Genomic DNA, 19,286 nt, shown 5'->3' on the forward strand with positions numbered 1-19,286 from the left:
TCGTATTATTATTATTTTTGTAATCTATCAAAAAATTAGAATTTTTAGTTTATGTGTTAGTGGTTTTTTTTTTGAACCAATAATGTGCTATTGTTCTTTTAAATAAATAAATACCACTTACAGCAGATGGATAATCCACACACATATACAGCTAGCTTTTTAATTTGCCACAATCACTTCAAGGGGCAAAGCGGCACAATAATATTAGGATCCCAACATATAGTAGATTGAAATAGGGGGAAAATCTCCTTGGCAGAGATGCCTACCCTAAACTTAACATAAAACTCAAGTTTAACTTAGAAAAACTGTTTTTTATATCTAATTAAGAGCCTGTTTAGTTTATTCTCATTTTTTTATTTTTAAAAATTATTTTGTAAGGTTTAAGGTGTAATTTTGCCCTTAAAATATTTTCAGAGAAGTAATGTTGCCTCTAAACTAATTAAATCATAGTAATGTTGCCCTGCCATTTAAACGTCCGTTAATTGTAATTAGTGAGACCCACTTTTTATGAATTAATATATACTTTTGCTCCTAAACTATTTTCAAAAGAGCAATGTTGCTCTCATCATTTAAAAATAAAAAATATCCATTAACTATAGTTAGTGGGACCTACTTTTCATTATCTATCTCTAGTTAACATTAAATCAGATCAAGATTTCAATTAGACTTTGGCATTCCAATTGTTGAATTGGTTTTTGGGTAACCACTTTATGATGGTTTATGTATAGGCTTTTTTATTTATAATGCATATGAGATATTATATTTATTTATGATATTTAATTTTGTAGGTTAATCTACTCAAGATAATAAGAAGCAACTTTTTTACCCCAAAAATGTTATTTATATATTTTTTGTTGGATTAAGAGCTTCTCTTGTGGTGTTATCAGTGTGAATTTATACTTCAATGCATATGTGTCACTGAAGAAAATTGGTATAAAAATTGAGCTTCTTCTTAATGTATAGATCATGATTATTGGAATGTTGGTGAAGAATATTATGACACAAATAAATGCTTTCACATGAATATTAGGTGTTACAAGGATATGAATGAAATGACACTAGTGCAAAAAATACTTTTCATTGTCTCCCTCTAATTAATGGATGTTTATGATTTTTAAATGACGGGGGTAACATTGCTTTGATTTAATTAGTTAGGAAGGATATTGCTTTTTAAAATAGTTTAACGATAAAATTACACCTTAACCCATAAAAAATGGATCTCACTAGCTACAGTTAATGAATGTTTAAACAACAAGTCAACATTACTCCAATTTAATTAGTTTAGAAGCAATATTACTATAATGAATAGTTTAGAGGCAACATTGCTTTTTTAAGTATAGTTTACGGGCAAAATTACACTTTAACCCTTCAATCAAAACAACATGAGAATTTATTTAGTTGTATTAATTTAAAAATGATTTTATAATGACAAATATATTGATAGCAATAATTACAAACAGTTAATGGTGGTAATTTATAAAGAAATTGGTCGAACAAACTATGATTTTCAATAATCAAATATAATATATTTTAAAAATAAGAAAAATTAAAAAACAACTTGGGGTTGTTTCTATTTAAAAAAATAAAAAAATAAATTTGAAAACAATTAAATTAAAAAACTTATTAAATTGAGTTTTTAAATTTTTTTCAAAAATGAAAAATAATTTTTAAAAATAAAAAAACAAACTGGACCTAATTTTCCTAGCTCCTTTTTTCAAATGAAGCATATATCTAATTTATTAATTAAATTACAAGCAAGGCACACAATAAAAAGAAAAGTAAGAAACATATCCATATAATCGCTTTTGTAAGTGTATGGGATTGTGGTAATAAAAGCAAGGTATGTTCATGACTTTGTCATGAAATGCAATATGAAGCCCTCTGGTTTAATAATGTATGAAGTTATGAACAATATCACTGCATGTATGTCATATAAAAAAAATAACTAATTACTCCCTCTGATCTTTTAAATAAGGTCTTATTAACTACTTTTCTTTTTTCTTTTTATACAATTAACTACTTTTCTAAGATTAAGAAAAATAGTAAATTAGTTTGAATGTAAAAAAAAATATGACAGCCTTTTAAAATTACCCTTAATTAATCAACAATTTTTCTAATTAACTAAGGTCATGGAATTAACTTTGTTATGGTCTCATTTATATTTAAAGATTCAGTTGTTGATAAAACACGACAATGTCATGTTATTCATGTAGCCAACCTATCTAATGAAATGAGGCTTGTTATTATTGTTATAATTAATGTTTCATTAAGACTTTTAAGAGATTTTGGATTAAGAAACGAATAGGCAATGCCTTGTAAATAATTGGAAGGAGGAGTATATTGAAAATGTGTGTCCTACACCTTATGCACAATGGTGGAGCCAGAATCCTGGGTCAGGAGAGGCAAAATCTTTTACATATTCATAATTTTAAAAAAATAACAAAAATTGTTTAATAATTATATACCATATAAATTTTCTGTACGTGGTTTCATATTTTGAAATCGTTAAACAATCAACTCATTGTCAATACTTTTAAATGTATCTTTTTTAATATAAGTCACGAGATAATCATTTATCCATGGATTCTCTATTTAATTATGCAACCGAATTTTTACAAGCTTGATAACAGAAACGATTCTTTCAACTATTACTAAGGCAATAGGTAACACCATTGCTAATTTTAAGAGAAGATAAATTAATGGATAAATAATTTGTCTTCTAGTTTCAACTAATTTTTTTACAAATTTGTTTTGAGATTTCAAACAATGCAGGCAAGATTTTTTTTTCTTATTTTCTTAAAGGTTTAATAAATATTAATTTTTTATAAAATAATATTACTATTTGGGTATATCGAAATTGTAGGTTAAAATTTATTAGGCTTTTGAATTTAAAAAAATTAATTTTAAATCTAAGGTAAAAAATAATATAAAATGATTTAAAATGCAAACTATACAAAAAAAGTGTAAAATATAAAGACCAATATCTCATTTCTATGTAAGTAATTTTTTTCATTTGTCGGGGCATATGCCACCCAAATACACGCGGCTCCACTGCTTATGCGAGAAGGTAAAAATATTGAAAACACACATGGATGCATTCTTCTTGTGATTAACGTTAATTATATTATAAACATAATCTTGTTTCAAGTACGTGCCAGCTTTACCTCATCAGTTCTAACATAAACAATGATCGTGACACACCAGATGAGATCTTCTTCGCAGAACACGACATAAGGACTCTTTAGTTCTCGAAAGCAACGCGTTGATGATTATCTTCGAAGCTTGCCTCTGAAGGTTTGTTTTGGCTTAACTACGTACGTTCTATCTGTCCGCTGTCTCCTTGTTGATCTCCTTCTCTGCGCTGCGCATTTCTTTGAGCTTGATGTTGATACTTCTGCTTGTACGCTTATGAACAGATTCCACTGTACTGGAATCTTTCAAAGCCACTTTTTCCAACGAGGCTCAGTCAAGGTACGTGGAAGACAATGTTACTATTTAGATCGAGCCAAGCATGCATGTTTCTCCCGATCCTGCAATATTTGTTTTTTGTGCTATTTTTTATCATCTTGCTTCTCTATCTTGACTTCTTGTATGTATGCAGAAGCCTGAAAGTTGTTTTAAAATTTGTTGCAAAATCTACTTTTTGAAAATGAAGCATTATTTCATTGTATCTCGTTTTTGCTGCAAGGACGGATGCATATCTCCTTCGCTCTCTTGTTTCATGATATTGGTCCATCTTACCTCTTGTTTTAACTGCTTTGTGGTCCTCCTTATTAAATCCTCTAAATCCCAACTACACAATTTTTTTTTGCTATTTTATTTTTTTATATTTATCAAGAATAATTTTTTGATATGATAGAAAAAGGTAGAATTTTATAGATAATCATGTTTATTTAAAAAGATCCCCCCAGATAATGTTCTATATCTTCTACCCTAAGAATTTAATTTGTCTAGAATCAGTGTCTTCATTAACGGGGGGATAGGTTTAGAGAAATGGGTCAATCCGGTGAATTAATATTTAAATTCTTATTGAAAGAGTTACTTATATATAATATTCAACCATACTTTGAGTAGAATTATATATTTTCAATAGAAGCATACTGTGAGCAATTTAAAAAAAAAACACTATTCTTCATTTCATCAAAGAGATCACGGAAACCCTTAACATGTTATTCAAAGAAACTTCTAAACATGATCCATATTCACAAAACACGTACCCCTGGCCCACTTCAAACATCAATCACAAACAATGTAACAAGCACCCTTTAAATTAATTTTAACCAAAACCAACCTATTATCAAATTATTTTTTGACATTATCTGTGACTGCTTATGTTGTTGGATTAGTTAAGGTAATTAGTATTAATTACTTAATTAATTAGTTGTTGGTAACCCTAAAATCTATATAAATGACATTGATCATATTGCATTAGAGATGGATAAGGAGGCTGCTGTATCCTCCTTAAAGAGAGATGTTAGCATAAGTCTTTGCCTCATGTTTCATATCTCGAAATATTTTTTTAGATTTGTTGTGTGTCTTTCAAACTTAAGTTGAAGGATTTTCAATGATAATCGTCAATGAAGTACGTTCATATTCTTCTGTTCATTCAAATTTTTATGTGCTAACAAATTAAATTAGATTTTCGTGTTGAATTTGAATTTGGATTGTTTAATTTTTTTTCATCCTATTATTTTTTTTTTCCAACTCAACTCGATTTCAAAAGAGATCAACATAGTGTGTAGAAATATATACACCCACATGTTTCCTTCGATTTAAGTGATAAATTAAAGAGAAGAAAACCGAAATAATCTGAAAGGGAAGGGAATGGTAAAACACAAAAATTATTAAATGAAGAAGATTGTCTTTCTTTCAATTTTCTCTTCTTTTTTCATCGAGAGTATTTAAGGTTTGTTTGTTTCTATTTTTTATTTTTATGTTTTTAAAACAATTCTGTAGATTTGTTTTTCATAACAAGTTTTGGAAACCAAAAAAATGAAAAAAAAATTGAATTATCATTTTGAAAAACATGTATAAATTGATGAAATAAATAGTGAAAGAATAATTTATTTTATTAACATAATTGTCATTAATAAAAGTATGATAAACATTTTCTCTATTTTTTCAGAACAAAAAGTAACATAATATTTAAGAGATGTTACAATTTTTAACTTGTTTATTTTTCAAAACAGAAAATAGAAAACACACTTTTAAACAAGTTTTTTCATTTTCTTGTTTTTCAGAACAAAAAACTATTTTTAAATAGGTCGCTAAATAGGCTCTAATTCGTTTCCGTTTTGAACGCAAAAAAATGATACCATAAATCAAGAATATGGAATATTACGTTATAAGAAAGCTAAAAGCATCAGATAAAAAGAAAAAGAAAAAGAAAAAGGAAGAAATATATATATATATATATATATATATGAACAAATTTTAATGCTTAGATTCCACCTAAATATGTTACGTAACTTTATTTATTATTAAAGTGTGGCACAAACAAAAGGCACATCGAGTCTTTTTACCTTTCTCTTACATCAAGAAAAGAACAATAAAAAAATGAGAGTATGCAAAATGATATATGGACCTCAAGACTTCGTGATTTTAGTAAATGGAATCTTTCATTTTCAAAACATATATATAGTTAATTATCATAAAAATAAAAAATAAATTATAAATAAATGAGAAATACTTAGATAAATTGGATATACCATATTATTTATAATCTGTCCAATAAAAACATATTACATAAATGGCATTAAATATAAATTTATTTTAATATTAATGAAAATAAAAAGAAAAAAGTGAGAAATCAAATGTGTTTTCTGTTATAAAAATAAAATTAATTAAAAAAATATCACACAATCTTTTATTTAGATTATTTGAAATATTTTAACTACATAGATTATAAATGACGTGATGTTCAGCCTACCTAAATATTTCTCATAAATACATACACATAATTTAACTGCATGACCTACATAAATCTTTCATACAAAAACCAAAAACCAAATGCACTGACATTTCTTAAAATTTGTGAAAATTATATCCTACAAATTAAAATCTTCTTTCTGCGCTTTCTAAACATAAATTTTATAGATTTTAAGCACCTAACTTATCTATTTTCTCTGTTTTTTAATTGTTTGTGGTCCTCCCTCTTAATTAAACTCATGAATCCCAAATTTACCTGCCTTACAAAAATCAGATAAAAGCTTAAGTTCAGTGTTTCTAAAGGGAACCTGGACAAAATTTTATTTGATAAATTTTAAATAAACTTCAGCTATTAACTTTGGAACTTTCCCTAACATTTAAATTTAATTATTTGATAGAAGCTAGGCCTACTAGGGGGCATGAATTAAATAATTTATCCAATACCTATTTTATATGTGTATTTATATTATTCAATAGCACTGTGTATTACTCATTAATTATAATTTGTAAGTAAAGGGTTATACTGGCAATACATATACTATATATATATATATATATATATTAGCTCTCCATACACCATGTCCCAAAGATATTCTTGTAACAAATTACCATAGAGAGAGTCGTGAAACACAATAAAGAAAAGAAACGTGTCATTGAATTTTGCTTTTCTTTCTGTTAACTTAATCTTTCTAAATGGATCATTGAATTACATGATGTTAATTTCTATTCTCGCCCAGTTCTTCAAGGCCATTATATTGACTATTTATTGATGCCCTTTGTATTCAGCAAAATGGTACGACAAACAATGGTTGAATTTAATTTGCTTTCTTCTTTTTTCAAAGTAACATTCTATATATGGCTTGTATTACAAGAAAGTGATGACTACTCTGCTAGCATGATATATGAGTAGTATGAATAGACAAGGATAATTGGGGTTATGAATTTGTGTTACAAACTAGCTGGCAATCAAACTTCTCTGCTCATGATAGCTGCCTAATTGCCAACAATCAGTTGAGGTTCCACATCAGTAGCAGTTCAAGAAGGAAATTAATGGGTTCTGATATTGCAGCAAAGCATGAACTAGACAGAGCCGTGTTTGGACGAAAGTGGAAGGAAGTGGCGGAGATATTCAGGGATCATCCACAAATTCAGCCCACCAAGATCACCAAATCCGAAGACAATGCACTGCACTTGGCTATCACTCTTGACGCACCAGAGGCCACTGTTATAGGCCTCATTGATCATATTGTGAAGAACAACCCAGAAGTTTCCATGGAGATTATCGCGGCCAAGAACAAGCAACACGATACTCCTTTGCACTGTGCTGCCTCTCGTGGCTCAACCTCTATCTGTCAACGAATAATACAAGTCGATGAAAAGCTTGTTCTTGAGCTTAACAATGAGGGAGAGACACCTCTCTTTCTAGCTGCTCTTAACGGTCACACTAATACTTTTATGTATCTTCATTCTGTTTGCCGTCAGAAGATCGCCACAATCAGCAGGAAAAATGGAGATACTATACTTCACTGTACCATTCAGAGAGAATACTTTGGTATGTCATGGAAGTTAATTAGTTCATGTTTATTCATTTAGTATATAATTAGTCTGAAGCTTTTTCGAGTAATTGATTTCTAACATAGTACTGTGTGTGCAAACTTGGTCTTGCTAGAATTGGCATATAAAATAATTAGTCTCTACGGTGGTGATGGTGAAAAGAACATTGTTAGCTTTGAGAACAAGGAAGGAATCACGCCTCTTCAAGTGCTTGCCTCTGTTCCATCAGCTTTCAAAAGCGGTACACGCTTAACATGGTTCCAAGAACTCTTTTACTGGTGTAAGAACATTATATAACATTTGCCTTAATTAAGTGCAGAGTATTTGATAATTAGGTTAAGTGATCGCTATAGCTATGACTTTATTTCAGTATCTTGTTTGTTAAGTGAAGACTTGGGTGTAGAGCAGCTGAAAAACGATGATGAAACTCAGAATCAGGATGTGGAGGTAGGAAATTCTGACTCTTTGAAGATCGATGATGCCAAAGCAGAACAGTGCCTCCATGTCCATGGGATCACTACGAAGATAGGTTCACATGCCTTCCTCAATCTTAATGCTTTAACTTGTTATTCAATTCTAGTCATGTATTTTAGTTACTACGAAGATTTGATCCTTAGTTCGTCATGTTGCGAAAGAGATTAACATCTTCTAGTATACTTAACTCTTGTTAATACTATCTGCGTACTTTGGCTTGCTGTGTTGTTGACGATTTTCTTTGGCTTGCATGTTTGACACAAGGGTCAATAAAAAAGATAAAAGAGAAACATCTATGGGGCAGGCTAATCATGGAAAAACTTTTACATCTAAATTCTGAGTATAAGTACAACGGAAATGAAAGTCAGATTGCACGCTGGCCATCAGGTCTTAACGAGCAACAACAACAACAAGCCTTTATCCCACTAGGTGGGGTCGGCTACATGGATTGCAAGACGCCATTGTGCTCTATCATTTATCAAGCTTTTAGAAATATTATTAATTAAGAGATCACGTTCAACAACTTCCAAGAGTGTTCTCTTAGGCCTTCCTCTACTTCTCTTAATCGAACTCAAAGTTATATGTTCCACTCTTCTCACTGGTGCCTCCCTTGGTCTTCTTTGTACATGCCCAAACCATCTCAACTGATTTTCTACCATTTTTTTCTCAATAGGTGCCACCCTCACTTTTTCGCGTATGTGCTCATTTCGAATTTTATCTTTACGTGTATGTCCACACATCCATCGTAACATTCTCATCTCTGCTACTCCAACTTTATGCTCTTACTGTCCCGTTAGAGCCCAGCACTCACTACTATATAACATTGCCGGTCTGATAGTAGTACGATAAAACTTTCCTTTAAGTTTATTAGGCACCTTACGGTCACAAATAACTTCTTTAACTTTTTTTCAATTAAACCACCCAGCTTGAATTCTAAGTAAAATATCTCCACTGATTTCGCCATCATTTTGAATAATGGCTCCCAAATATCTAAACTTTTTCACTTGAGGTATAATTTGATCTCCCAATTTCACTTCCAAATTATTTTCGAATAGTCCTTTACCAAATTTACAATATATCAGGTCTTAACGAGCAAGGTAAATAAATTAACATGTATGTCAACAGAGGATAATTAGAACCGTTTGTTAAGAGTTGAACTTTGAAAGTAAAATAAGACACTTAATTGGCAGGAAAATCATCATCCTCGAAAAAAGACCATAAATCGACAGCATTACTAGTGGCAACAAAGTACGGTCTGCTGGAGCTGGTGGAGAAAATCCTGGAAGAACTGCCGGTGGCGATATATGACAAAACAGAACCAAAGAAGAGAAACGTGGTGCACACGGCAGTACAGAAAAGGCAAACCCACGTGTTGAAGTTATTAATGATACACCCACTGTGGGATAGCCTCATAGAAGATGTTGATGCCGATGGAAATAATGTTCTGCACATGGCAGCATTTCTACCAAAACACATGCCTTGGGAAGTTCATGGCTCTGCAATGCAAATGCAATACGAAGCCAAATGGTACCGGGTACAAAAACACTTGCTTATTAGACATATCTCAAATTTTAATAACATGTTTTTAATATGCTTTTTAATTACTAAACATGGGACTTCTTTCTCTAATATTCTGTTTACCATGTTCTTCTCATGTTGTCCTCTTTCTTGCATTGTTACTTTCTGAATCTTGAAAGTTTTGATGTTAAAGGTAAAAAAGTCTCACATCTAAAAATTAAAAGACAGATTATGAATATATAAAGTTCGGGATATTTCTAACCAAATAATTTATTTTAATGAGATAGACTATTTAAAGTATATTTGATGTAAGAAATGAAACACTTGGTATCATATATACACTTTACTAAAATAGTTTACTAGACACATCCTAAGTTTTATATATTCTTTTATATACCTCCTATTCCTAATTACTAGATGCAAGATTTCTTTATGTGATAAGCATCTAACATTAACATCATAGCGTATCTTAATCGGATTACAGTATGTGAAAGAACGTGTACCAGCTTATCTATATGCCATGGAAAACAAGGAAGGTGACACTCCGGAGGAGATCTTCGTGGCAGAGCACAAGAAACTGTTGAAAGAAAGTAACGAGTGGATCAAGGACACTTCAAGTTCTTACTCCATTGTTGCAGCACTTACTGCTGGAGTTACCTACGCCACATCGTACACTGTCCCTGGAGGCACAAATGACAATACAGGAAGACCAGCGTTAGAAGGCCAACTTGCACTCAACATTTTTGTTGTCTCCATTTTCGTTTCGTTTTGCTTCTCCATCACTTCCTTGGCTGCGTTCTTGGCCGTTTTCAGCTCTCGGAAGCAACCAGATGATTTCCGTAGGAACTTGCCGCTGAAACTGTGCTTTGCGTTAACGTCGTTTTATGTCGCTGTGGTCTCAATAATGGTCTCATTTTGTTCGGCGCATTCACTTGAAGTTGAACCCAGAATCAGGGATCGAGTTATGCCGGTGTATAGTTTGATCATCGTGCCACTGTTCTTTTACACGTTAGTACAGATTCCACTCTATTGGGATCTTCTCGTGGCCTCTTTTACGACTGTGCCGCAGCCAAGGCTTGCGGGAGAAAGCATAACCATGACTGTTCCCAAAAAGAGAAGTAAAACTACGTAGGATTATTTATGGTAATTTCTTTCATCTATTCATGGACATCAATTATTTTCTTGCCTTTCTTTTTCTATGATTACGTACCTTCCAGTTTGATGATGAATTTTGAATTATGAGAAAAAAATATTTGTTTTAGTCTTATTTATATATAGGGTACCTTTATAATTTTTGCGTCATCTTTGTGACTTTACCCTTTTGTTCTCATTAAATATAGAGAAGGTTGTCAAAAGTTGAAGTATTTAATTTTTAAAATTTGTATACTCTTTAATAAGGATAAAGTATGTGTTTTCCTTGACCATTCTCCCATGCTGTGTAAGGTTAATAAAGGACAGATTCAAATAAATTGTCTCACTAAATTATTCTTCTTTCCAAGTAGGAAAGGCAAATTAATTCACAATAATCACTAGAATTATTTATGTCCCACTTGTCTTTGGTCTACCCTTGTCATCGTTACACGAGTGATTTACATAAACTAGAGATCTGGAACATATATAATGTACTCTAAATTAAATGAAGAACATTCCAATTTGTGATGGCAAATTTCAGTGATCATCACCCGGCTCAAGAAATAAAAACAATAATGTCTAAAAGAATATTTTATTGAGTGAGTGAACTTGTATCACTAACTAACTAAATCTAAATTTATGTCTTAAGTTGAGCTATTCAAGTGGATTGATTATAACTTTGAGGGGTCGCCAACATATGTAACATACTGCATAAAGGTCAAAACGAAAAACAAAAACAACATACGGCAAGCATTCTATTTATGTTTTTCATACAAATGTTTATTTATGTTTTAAAAATAGAAGGAAGTAAAAAAAAAAAAATCATGAAGGAGAAGAAGAATTAGGAAGTTGATGTATTGAGCCCAAGCGAGTTGGACCACAATGAGAGCCCAGATGGAGGACCATGCGAAGAGCACGTGACTGAGGTCGTGACATGAAGCATTTAGGGCTTGTAGTCAATTCTGCGGCGTTCTCCAGTTCTATTTATTTCCCAATTCTCTATGTTCAAAGCCTATTTTGTTCCGGCCTTGGATTTTGGAAATTAGTTTTTGTGTGAAAAGATTTTTTTTTTTTTTACCAACAAGTGTAAAAAACTTTTAAACATGATCCTTTTAAATCTTAAAAAGTTGGGCCGAGTCATTCTATTTAAGTCCAAATTTTTTTTAACGCTGAAAAAGTATAATATTTTATAAAAAAATAATAATAAAATCTCTTTAAATTATGTAAATAATATTTTAATATTTTAAAATATCATAATTTTTTAAATTTTTTAAAAACCTTTCTATCATTAAAAAATTAATATAAGTGATTAAATTACCTTTAATTTATATTTATAAATTGTTGTTGAATTCTTACAATTTTAAAAAGAAAAATTATGAGTATTAAAATAAAATTTGTGATAGTACTTTCTCTGGTTCTATTCATAGGGCAGAGAAAAAAAAATTTAATCTTATTTATAAATCACATCATTAAAATTTCATCACAAATTTTTTATTTTACCTACCATTAAATGTTGAAAAAAGAAAATATGTCATTGAAGTAGTATATTTAATATAAAGGTAAAGTTAAAAACTTATTAAATTTTAAGATAAAATTAATGAGTTTTAAGGTTTTTTTGATACAAGTAAAATATGTTAAAAGTTACTTATAAATAGAATCAAAGGAGTAATTGATATTTGAACTAAAGACAATTTAATTATTTATATTAATTTTTTAATGATAGAGAAGTTTCTAAGAATTTCAGAGAAATTATGACATTTCAAGTGACCAAAATATCATTTATATAGTTCAAAAGAATTTTATTATCCTTTCTCTTGTTTTATACCTTTGTAATAACTTTAAATTTTAAAATATGTGTTTATATTTAAAATTATGATTTGAATTACTTATTTTAAATTTTAAAAAATTTTATTTTATACTTTGAAACATAAGTATGTAATATAGTAATAGAAAATTTAATTTAAAAAATAAATAATTAATTAAAAGGCTTTCGAGCCCAATCAATAAGATCAACATTTTTTTTGGCTTGAAATAAGGATTAACATTAAAAATGATCAAGTTTAGTATAAAAGAGATCCTAGACCCCATAAAAACAGCGTAGCTTATTTTCCAGCTGCGTGGCTTTCTTTAGGCTTTTCCGACATTATCTTTCCATTTGCAAGAATTTTCCTTTTGCAATTTCTTTTGGGAGAATATCGATCAATAAAAGGTCATGGAAAAATTTAATTTCTTAAAAGGATTTTTAATAAATACATTAAGTTATCATTTTAATAAGCATATATCTAATTTACTTAAAAAGTTTTTATAAGATATTAAATTCTGTCTGAGATTTTTTTATTAATAATTTCCCTATTTCTTTTGTAAGATCGTTCGTGCTAGTTTATGCAAGTCTGATAATATATGACCGTCGTGGTTCAATGCTAGTATATTACTGGAACAGAATTTCATATTCATGTTTGAATATTTGAGCATTCCAGTGAAATAATGTTTGTTCAATATTTATCTTTTTGTTTTAAAGATTTATGTATATACTCCCTCCGTTTCAAATTATAAGACACTTTTAGGCAAAATCTCACATACCAATAAATCTCATTAAATACACTCAACAACTTTATTTTTTTAAAATAAAAATATAAACTTTTCAAATACCCATCATTTAATACATTGAAAAGAGAAGGGATAGAAATTAATTATAAAAAAGAAAGGATAATATTAAAATTAGTGTATTTAATGATATCTTAATCTATCCAAAATGTCTTATATTTTGAGATGGAGAAACTCCTTCAACAAAGTTTTATAATTTGGGATGGAGGGAGTAATATTTATGAAGAAATTTAAGCAGAAGTTTGAGACTAAAAGAAATATTACACGTAATTTAATAAAAAAATTGAAAAAGTGCATTATTCACTCTTTTTGGCTTTTGCTATGGAAATTGATTATTCTTTGTGCTTAGAGATTCATTAAAACAGATTAACAAGTGAATAATTCGCCAAAAAAACAAAAAGATTAACAAGTGAATGGAAGTTGGTAACAAAGTAGTTGTTACATTAAGGTAAGCGTAGTGAAGTAATAAAGTCCCATTTTTTATTTACGAAAGTTCCCAGTCCCAGCCAAACTCAAATGTGCAAGGACGATTTAGGTCTTGGTGAGAAGTTTAGACTTACTGACACAATGAATTTATCAATTATGATTGTTGGACTTTGTAAACACCTGAAAATCATCGATATATATATATATATATATTTCTTTCAAAATTTACAACAACATCCACAATCAGAATATTCCTCAAGTATATGGTCCCCTGAAAAAAAAAATAAAAGTTGATATTTCTTTGTATTATATGATAAAATATTTGATAATTATATGATTAAATTAAATATTTGTTATCATATTACAAGAAACATTCATTAAACGAGTGAATTTGCGCCAATCCAAATTCAGTATACAGGATGCATATTGCTTCGTAGCTATCTAGCCTACTTTTCTTTTTGTTTTTTTTTGGTTTTGTCTGTCACTTTTGCTTGCAATGTAATCCATGTTCTTCATTTATTCTATTGTATAATTATTACATACAAGAAAGGATAATTAACTATGCTTCCTTTCAAAAAAGGATAATCAATTTCAGTGTTCATAGTAATAAGGTTCCTTTGATTTTTTTTTTTTAAAGGTAAGCTTCCTTTCTTCAGTTCAAGGGGAAGATATGCTTTCCTTCAAATGAATGAACAAAACCCAGGCCCCAGGAATATAATTAACCCCAAGTTCAAAAATTAGAAACAAAGCTGTCTATCTAAATTGGTTTCAATTTTTTTTTTTTTGCAAGGTTTACTTATGTTTTAAAGATTGAAAGAAGTAGACCAGCATGATTTTAACAAGTTAAAACAAAAAATATTTGTTCAATGTTTATCTATTGTTTTTAAGGATTTGTGTATGTAAGGGCTAAGAGATTCAATTAAAACAGATTAATAGGTGAATAGAAGTTGGTAAGAAATTACTTCTACCATTCTAATTTATTAGATATTTTTGACAAAATTCATTAAATACATAATTTACAATATTTTTAAAAAAAATTAAAAATGTAAATTTTAAAATTACCATCAATTTAATATAATTTTATTTGTGAAATATTAACAAGGAATGAAGAGTAATGTTAAAACAAGTATAATTAATAAAATCTTATTTTGCTAAAATATCTTATATTTTGATATATCAAGTGACCATCACTTTTAAAAGTATATTATAAATTAGAATGGAAGAATAGTGATAATTTTTTGAACGGGAAGAAAACTATGAAGGAGGGAAAACTAGAAAGGAGAACTCTTAAAAATGATAATAAAATTTATTATTTTTGAAATCTTTTCTTTTCTATTTTTTTTTTTCCACTTTTCCCCCATCATTCCTAAAGCGAGCATAGTGAAGTAACAGGGTCCCATTTTCATTAACAAAAGTTCCAAGCAAGTTACCTCAAATGTACGGGGATAATCCCTAGCTACTTCTCTTCTTTTTGTCGGTCACTTGCTTGGAATGTAAATCCAGCCATGTTCTTCATTTATTGTATCATTGTCGCATCTAAAAAAGGAAAATTAAAGCTAACTGTGCTTACTTTCTTCAGTCTCCCCAATATATATGCTTCCTTTCAAAAGACAGAAAGAAATTAAAGTTAAAAGGAAAAAAGACCAGCAATTACTTCTTCGTTTCGATCATCTCCCTTTATATTTCTTTTTCATGTTTCATGTTTCGGATCATTCTTAAAACATGATCAACAGACCTTGCCCAGCAAAAAAAGAAGAAGTAATAATAACAAGCTAATTAAGGGGGGTGGCATTAAAGGACCAAAATATTAAATTAAACTTAAATAAGAACTAAAAAATTATAAATCCAAAGTAAGGACGAATTACCCTTCAATAAGGACAAAAAAAAAAGAAATAAAAATCTGTTACTTTCATTCTATTATTAATTTGTAACTAATGAAACAAGGTTTGAAGCTCATATACCCTTATTTGCAATCCTCGAAAGAGTAGTGTATGAAATGATTGAAAGTTCTCAAGATCTTTTACTACAATTTTCTTAGAATACTAAAGCTAATTGATAGAGAGTAGAGTACGCAAGTGTGCATGTAAAACAAAGTTGTGTTATTGAAAAGTAAATGGGGTGCTCTGTTGATCAAAGGGAAAAGTAAAGTGACAATCCTAGAAGGTCTAGACTGAAGGTTTGGGGTCTTGCTGAGCGAGGGTGCAATGACATTGGTTCAACTGAGTTTTTAGGGGGCTTTTGATTTGTGTCGAGTGTTGAAGTAGGAGTTGTAGAGAGAAAGGTTCAATTATGCGCTCGTTTCTTTTTTATAAGAAAGGCAACAACACACTCCTTCGAATTTGAATTTCACCCGCTAAGAGGAGTGATAACTGTTCACACCAATTTTGAGAATCGTGGTTGCACCTCGTTGAGGAAGAGTGGTAGGGTGAGTGCTTTAAGTTTCTCGAGAAGTGGAGAAACAACTTTAAGACTTGGTCGGGCTGTTCCACCAAAACAAGGCGTTTCATTAGACACCTCCAATGTCCACCCTCAGTGAATTGCAATGTGGTTTCATCTGAGTTGGGTCTTAATTAGTTGATATATTCCCAAGCCCAGTACGCCATTTGGGTCCAAACCTAGGGTTGCGAATTATGGAATAAAAATAACAAATTTCTAGAACCTTTTAGATTTTCAAATCTATTAGTCCTTCTTTCAAATTTTAAAAGTTTTTTATCCTTATTTAAATTTAATTCAATATTATGGTCATGTATGAAAAAATATTCGCATTAATTATTAGGAGTAAATATTTGGGTATCATTCCAGGGCGGGGTTGTCAAAGTTTTTCTCATTTTTTTCTTATTCGCGGAGAAGATGAAAGGAATATATTCCCCTCATTGGTCCTTAATTTGTCTGCTTACATACAACATGATCGACTTTGTCTACTTCTAGCAATCAATGTATATATGTGGAAGCACTACGTCGATCCTCAGTGATTATTAATATTGTTGACTATTAGAGCACTATGGAAGAGAGGTTATGTGGCAGAGGAATTTGGACATGGTGAGGTATCTGTGAGATTATGTGATGAAAGGAGAGTGGAACAGTGCTGTAGAGATATTATGCCTCAGATTACCTGATCGATGCAATCAAGGCCACCCAACATTATGCCTCAGATCCTCTATCCCTCTTCACTTCGCTGCCAGACGTGGCTCCCGTCCTTTGTGCTGCTGCATATTTAAGGCTCAAAACCCACTCATCAATTCTCTTCTACAACACTTTTTCTCTTACTTCACAATCTAATATGATCTATACTGCTATCTTATACTATATATTATAACTTAGATGTACCAACTCACCTAAACTTCTTCCTATAAAAAAAAAAAAAAGAACTATGCAGATGTACCTGATCGATTATTAGGTTCCCATATAGAATGTTTAAGCATGCATGAGTGAATTTGAGGTGTAGAATAAAGTTAAATTTAATAACTAATATTTTTTTCGTTTAAAAATAAATATATTTTTTTAAATTATATTATTTTTATTTTTCAATGTAATAATAAATTTTTTTAAAAAATAAATTACTCAATCATTTATCTTCTAATCTTTAAATAAGATATCTTTTTAAATAAGAGTAGTAAAGATGAAAAGATAATATTAATTTAAAGACAATTTATTGATTTATTAAAGGTGTAATTTAGTTAAAACAAGTTTTATATTTTTTAATGAAGGAATATATATATATATATATATTATATATATATATATATATAATGGAAGGATGTTAGAGTTAAGATCCATTGTTTTTTTAATGGCACAATTCTTGTCCATTTGTAGGCCAAAATATGATTCACCCTCATGACTGCAGAAGCAACAATACTTAGTGGTTGTTAGGATGAATGTCTCATTACTTACTTTATATTTGACTTGTTCATGGTGGAATTAAGATGTTTCATTGGGCGTCCTAAGATTGAAAATCATATATATCTGTGTGTGTATATGTATGGGGTTAAACTCTATTTTTGCACTTAAAGTATATCCTTAGGAGTATTCAGTGTCATATACTTTACTTTAATTCAATCGATTCCTTAAATTTTTAAAAATAGATTGCCCGGTGCCCTATCGTTAAAAAGAAGCTAACAGATATTAAGTTTGCATATATGTCATCTTATGTGTTTTTTCCCTTTTATGGCGTGCTTTTTTAAATATATATATATATATATATATAAAAGGGCAGCAAGTGGGGACCACCTTATCATACACTAACCAATAAAAACATCCCAACTCAAATAAAAAGGTCCCATGAATTACTTATTTAATTGAGTCTTCCTATTTCCTCAATCTCTCCATCTTCATTGAACTTTTGCTTCTGCAAATGCTAAGAACCTCGATGTGGCCATGGAATTGCAAAAAGGTCTGAGACCCAAAAACATTGAAGTTGAGGAATGTGAGAAAGGTTGAGACCTTCGAGCTTCCTCTGTCAAGGACCTCCTTCAAAATGAAAACTCAAAACAAAATCCCCCCCCTACTGCTTCAAGTGGTGCTGTACGTGGCTCGCCAAGCTTAGCTAGACAGCACAAAGACAGAGACTCAAAAGCCCCATAAAAAATGAAGACTGGTCTGTGTTTTTCGAACCAAAGCAACTAAGTGCACCAAAGTGCTAGTGAACAAATAAGTCCAATCATTCATGGACGTACCACCTTGTTTAATTGAGAATAATAAAGTGGTAGTGCAAGAAGACATCAATGATGCTAGCATCAATGAACAAGGTGGCGAGCATCTCCAACTTTGCTCGATGAATGTAAAGAGGGGTTTGCATAATGAGCGGGAAGGGGCAATAATGAACATCACTATAAGTTTTGCAAGTGCTCTGTTTTTTGTCCTAAGAACAAAGGTCTAAAACTAGTTTTAGAACCATTAACGTCTGTGCTATATGACTTGGGAGAAACTCATTCATGCATGGTTCAAGATAGAGCTTCCATCTTAATAATAAAGTCATACTATATACCTTGAGTTTGTGATCGAGATAGAGCTTCCATTATACAGAGTGGGCTATCAGACTTGAGGGGCATGACAATCAATGGACAATGATAGCTTGAGTTCTTATCGCTGCATCATAACATATCCCCATAAGTGCTTAGCTAAGAGGTAATCGGAATAGGGAAAAAACCCAACAGTTTTGACTATATTATCATTGTTATTCCCACTCCCATCGTCGCTCCTACTATCGTTCATGGAAGAAGGTCTTGTTCTTGAAGAAATCATTCCCATCGAAATACCCCTTTGAAATACCCTCTCACGTGGCAGAACCTGACGTGGAGATGAGTTAGAATGATATGACCTCGAAGAGATGAACGATATTGAGGTGTTGGACACGTCGGATGCTTGATGGTAGACCTTGGCAAAGGTGCAATGGCTGAGGAGCTTGTCGATCTCAAAGCGACCCAACAAGAGGCTATTGGCACAGAACTTATTGTTGGAGGCGCTGGTGGAGACTTTGCTGGAGACGACATCAGCAATTGATGGTGCGGAATCGAGAGAGAGAGTAGCTTTTTCTTGATAAAAAATTGACTCAAATCTACACATGATAGTTGGACCGGTATGTGGGCCCCATATTACAGGATAACGTCGGTTAGCTTCATTCTAATCGCAGGACATTGGGTGATCCATTTTTT

General features: G+C 30.8%; 1 protein-coding gene across 1 annotated transcript; it reads left to right on the forward strand.

The window, feature by feature from the left end:
• Window positions 1-6,852: 6,852 nt before the first annotated feature.
• On the forward strand, window positions 6,853-10,747 carry LOC129290940 (uncharacterized). Its single transcript, XM_054928003.1, has 8 exons — window positions 6,853-7,480; window positions 7,598-7,723; window positions 7,853-8,011; window positions 8,221-8,369; window positions 8,490-8,532; window positions 9,039-9,053; window positions 9,147-9,490; window positions 9,959-10,747. The coding sequence occupies exons 1-8, from the start codon at window positions 6,979-6,981 to the stop codon at window positions 10,604-10,606; spliced, it is 1,986 nt and encodes a 661-aa protein (XP_054783978.1). The 5' UTR covers window positions 6,853-6,978; the 3' UTR covers window positions 10,607-10,747.
• Window positions 10,748-19,286: the final 8,539 nt, after the last annotated feature.

Source organism: Prosopis cineraria, unplaced genomic scaffold, assembly GCF_029017545.1.
Source record: "Prosopis cineraria cultivar Desert tree isolate PC_DT_omini unplaced genomic scaffold, ASM2901754v1 PC13, whole genome shotgun sequence".
Lineage (NCBI taxonomy): Eukaryota > Viridiplantae > Streptophyta > Magnoliopsida > Fabales > Fabaceae > Prosopis > Prosopis cineraria.

Coding starts and splice junctions, on each gene's coding strand:
- LOC129290940 (XM_054928003.1), top strand. CDS start 6,979: ATGGGTTCTGATATTGCAGCAAAGCATGAACTAGACAGAGCCGTGTTT. Junction 8,012..8,220: donor TGGGATCACTACGAAGATAG/GTTCACATGCCT, acceptor GTTTGACACAAG/GGTCAATAAAAAAGATAAAA. Junction 9,491..9,958: donor ACGAAGCCAAATGGTACCGG/GTACAAAAACAC, acceptor ATCGGATTACAG/TATGTGAAAGAACGTGTACC.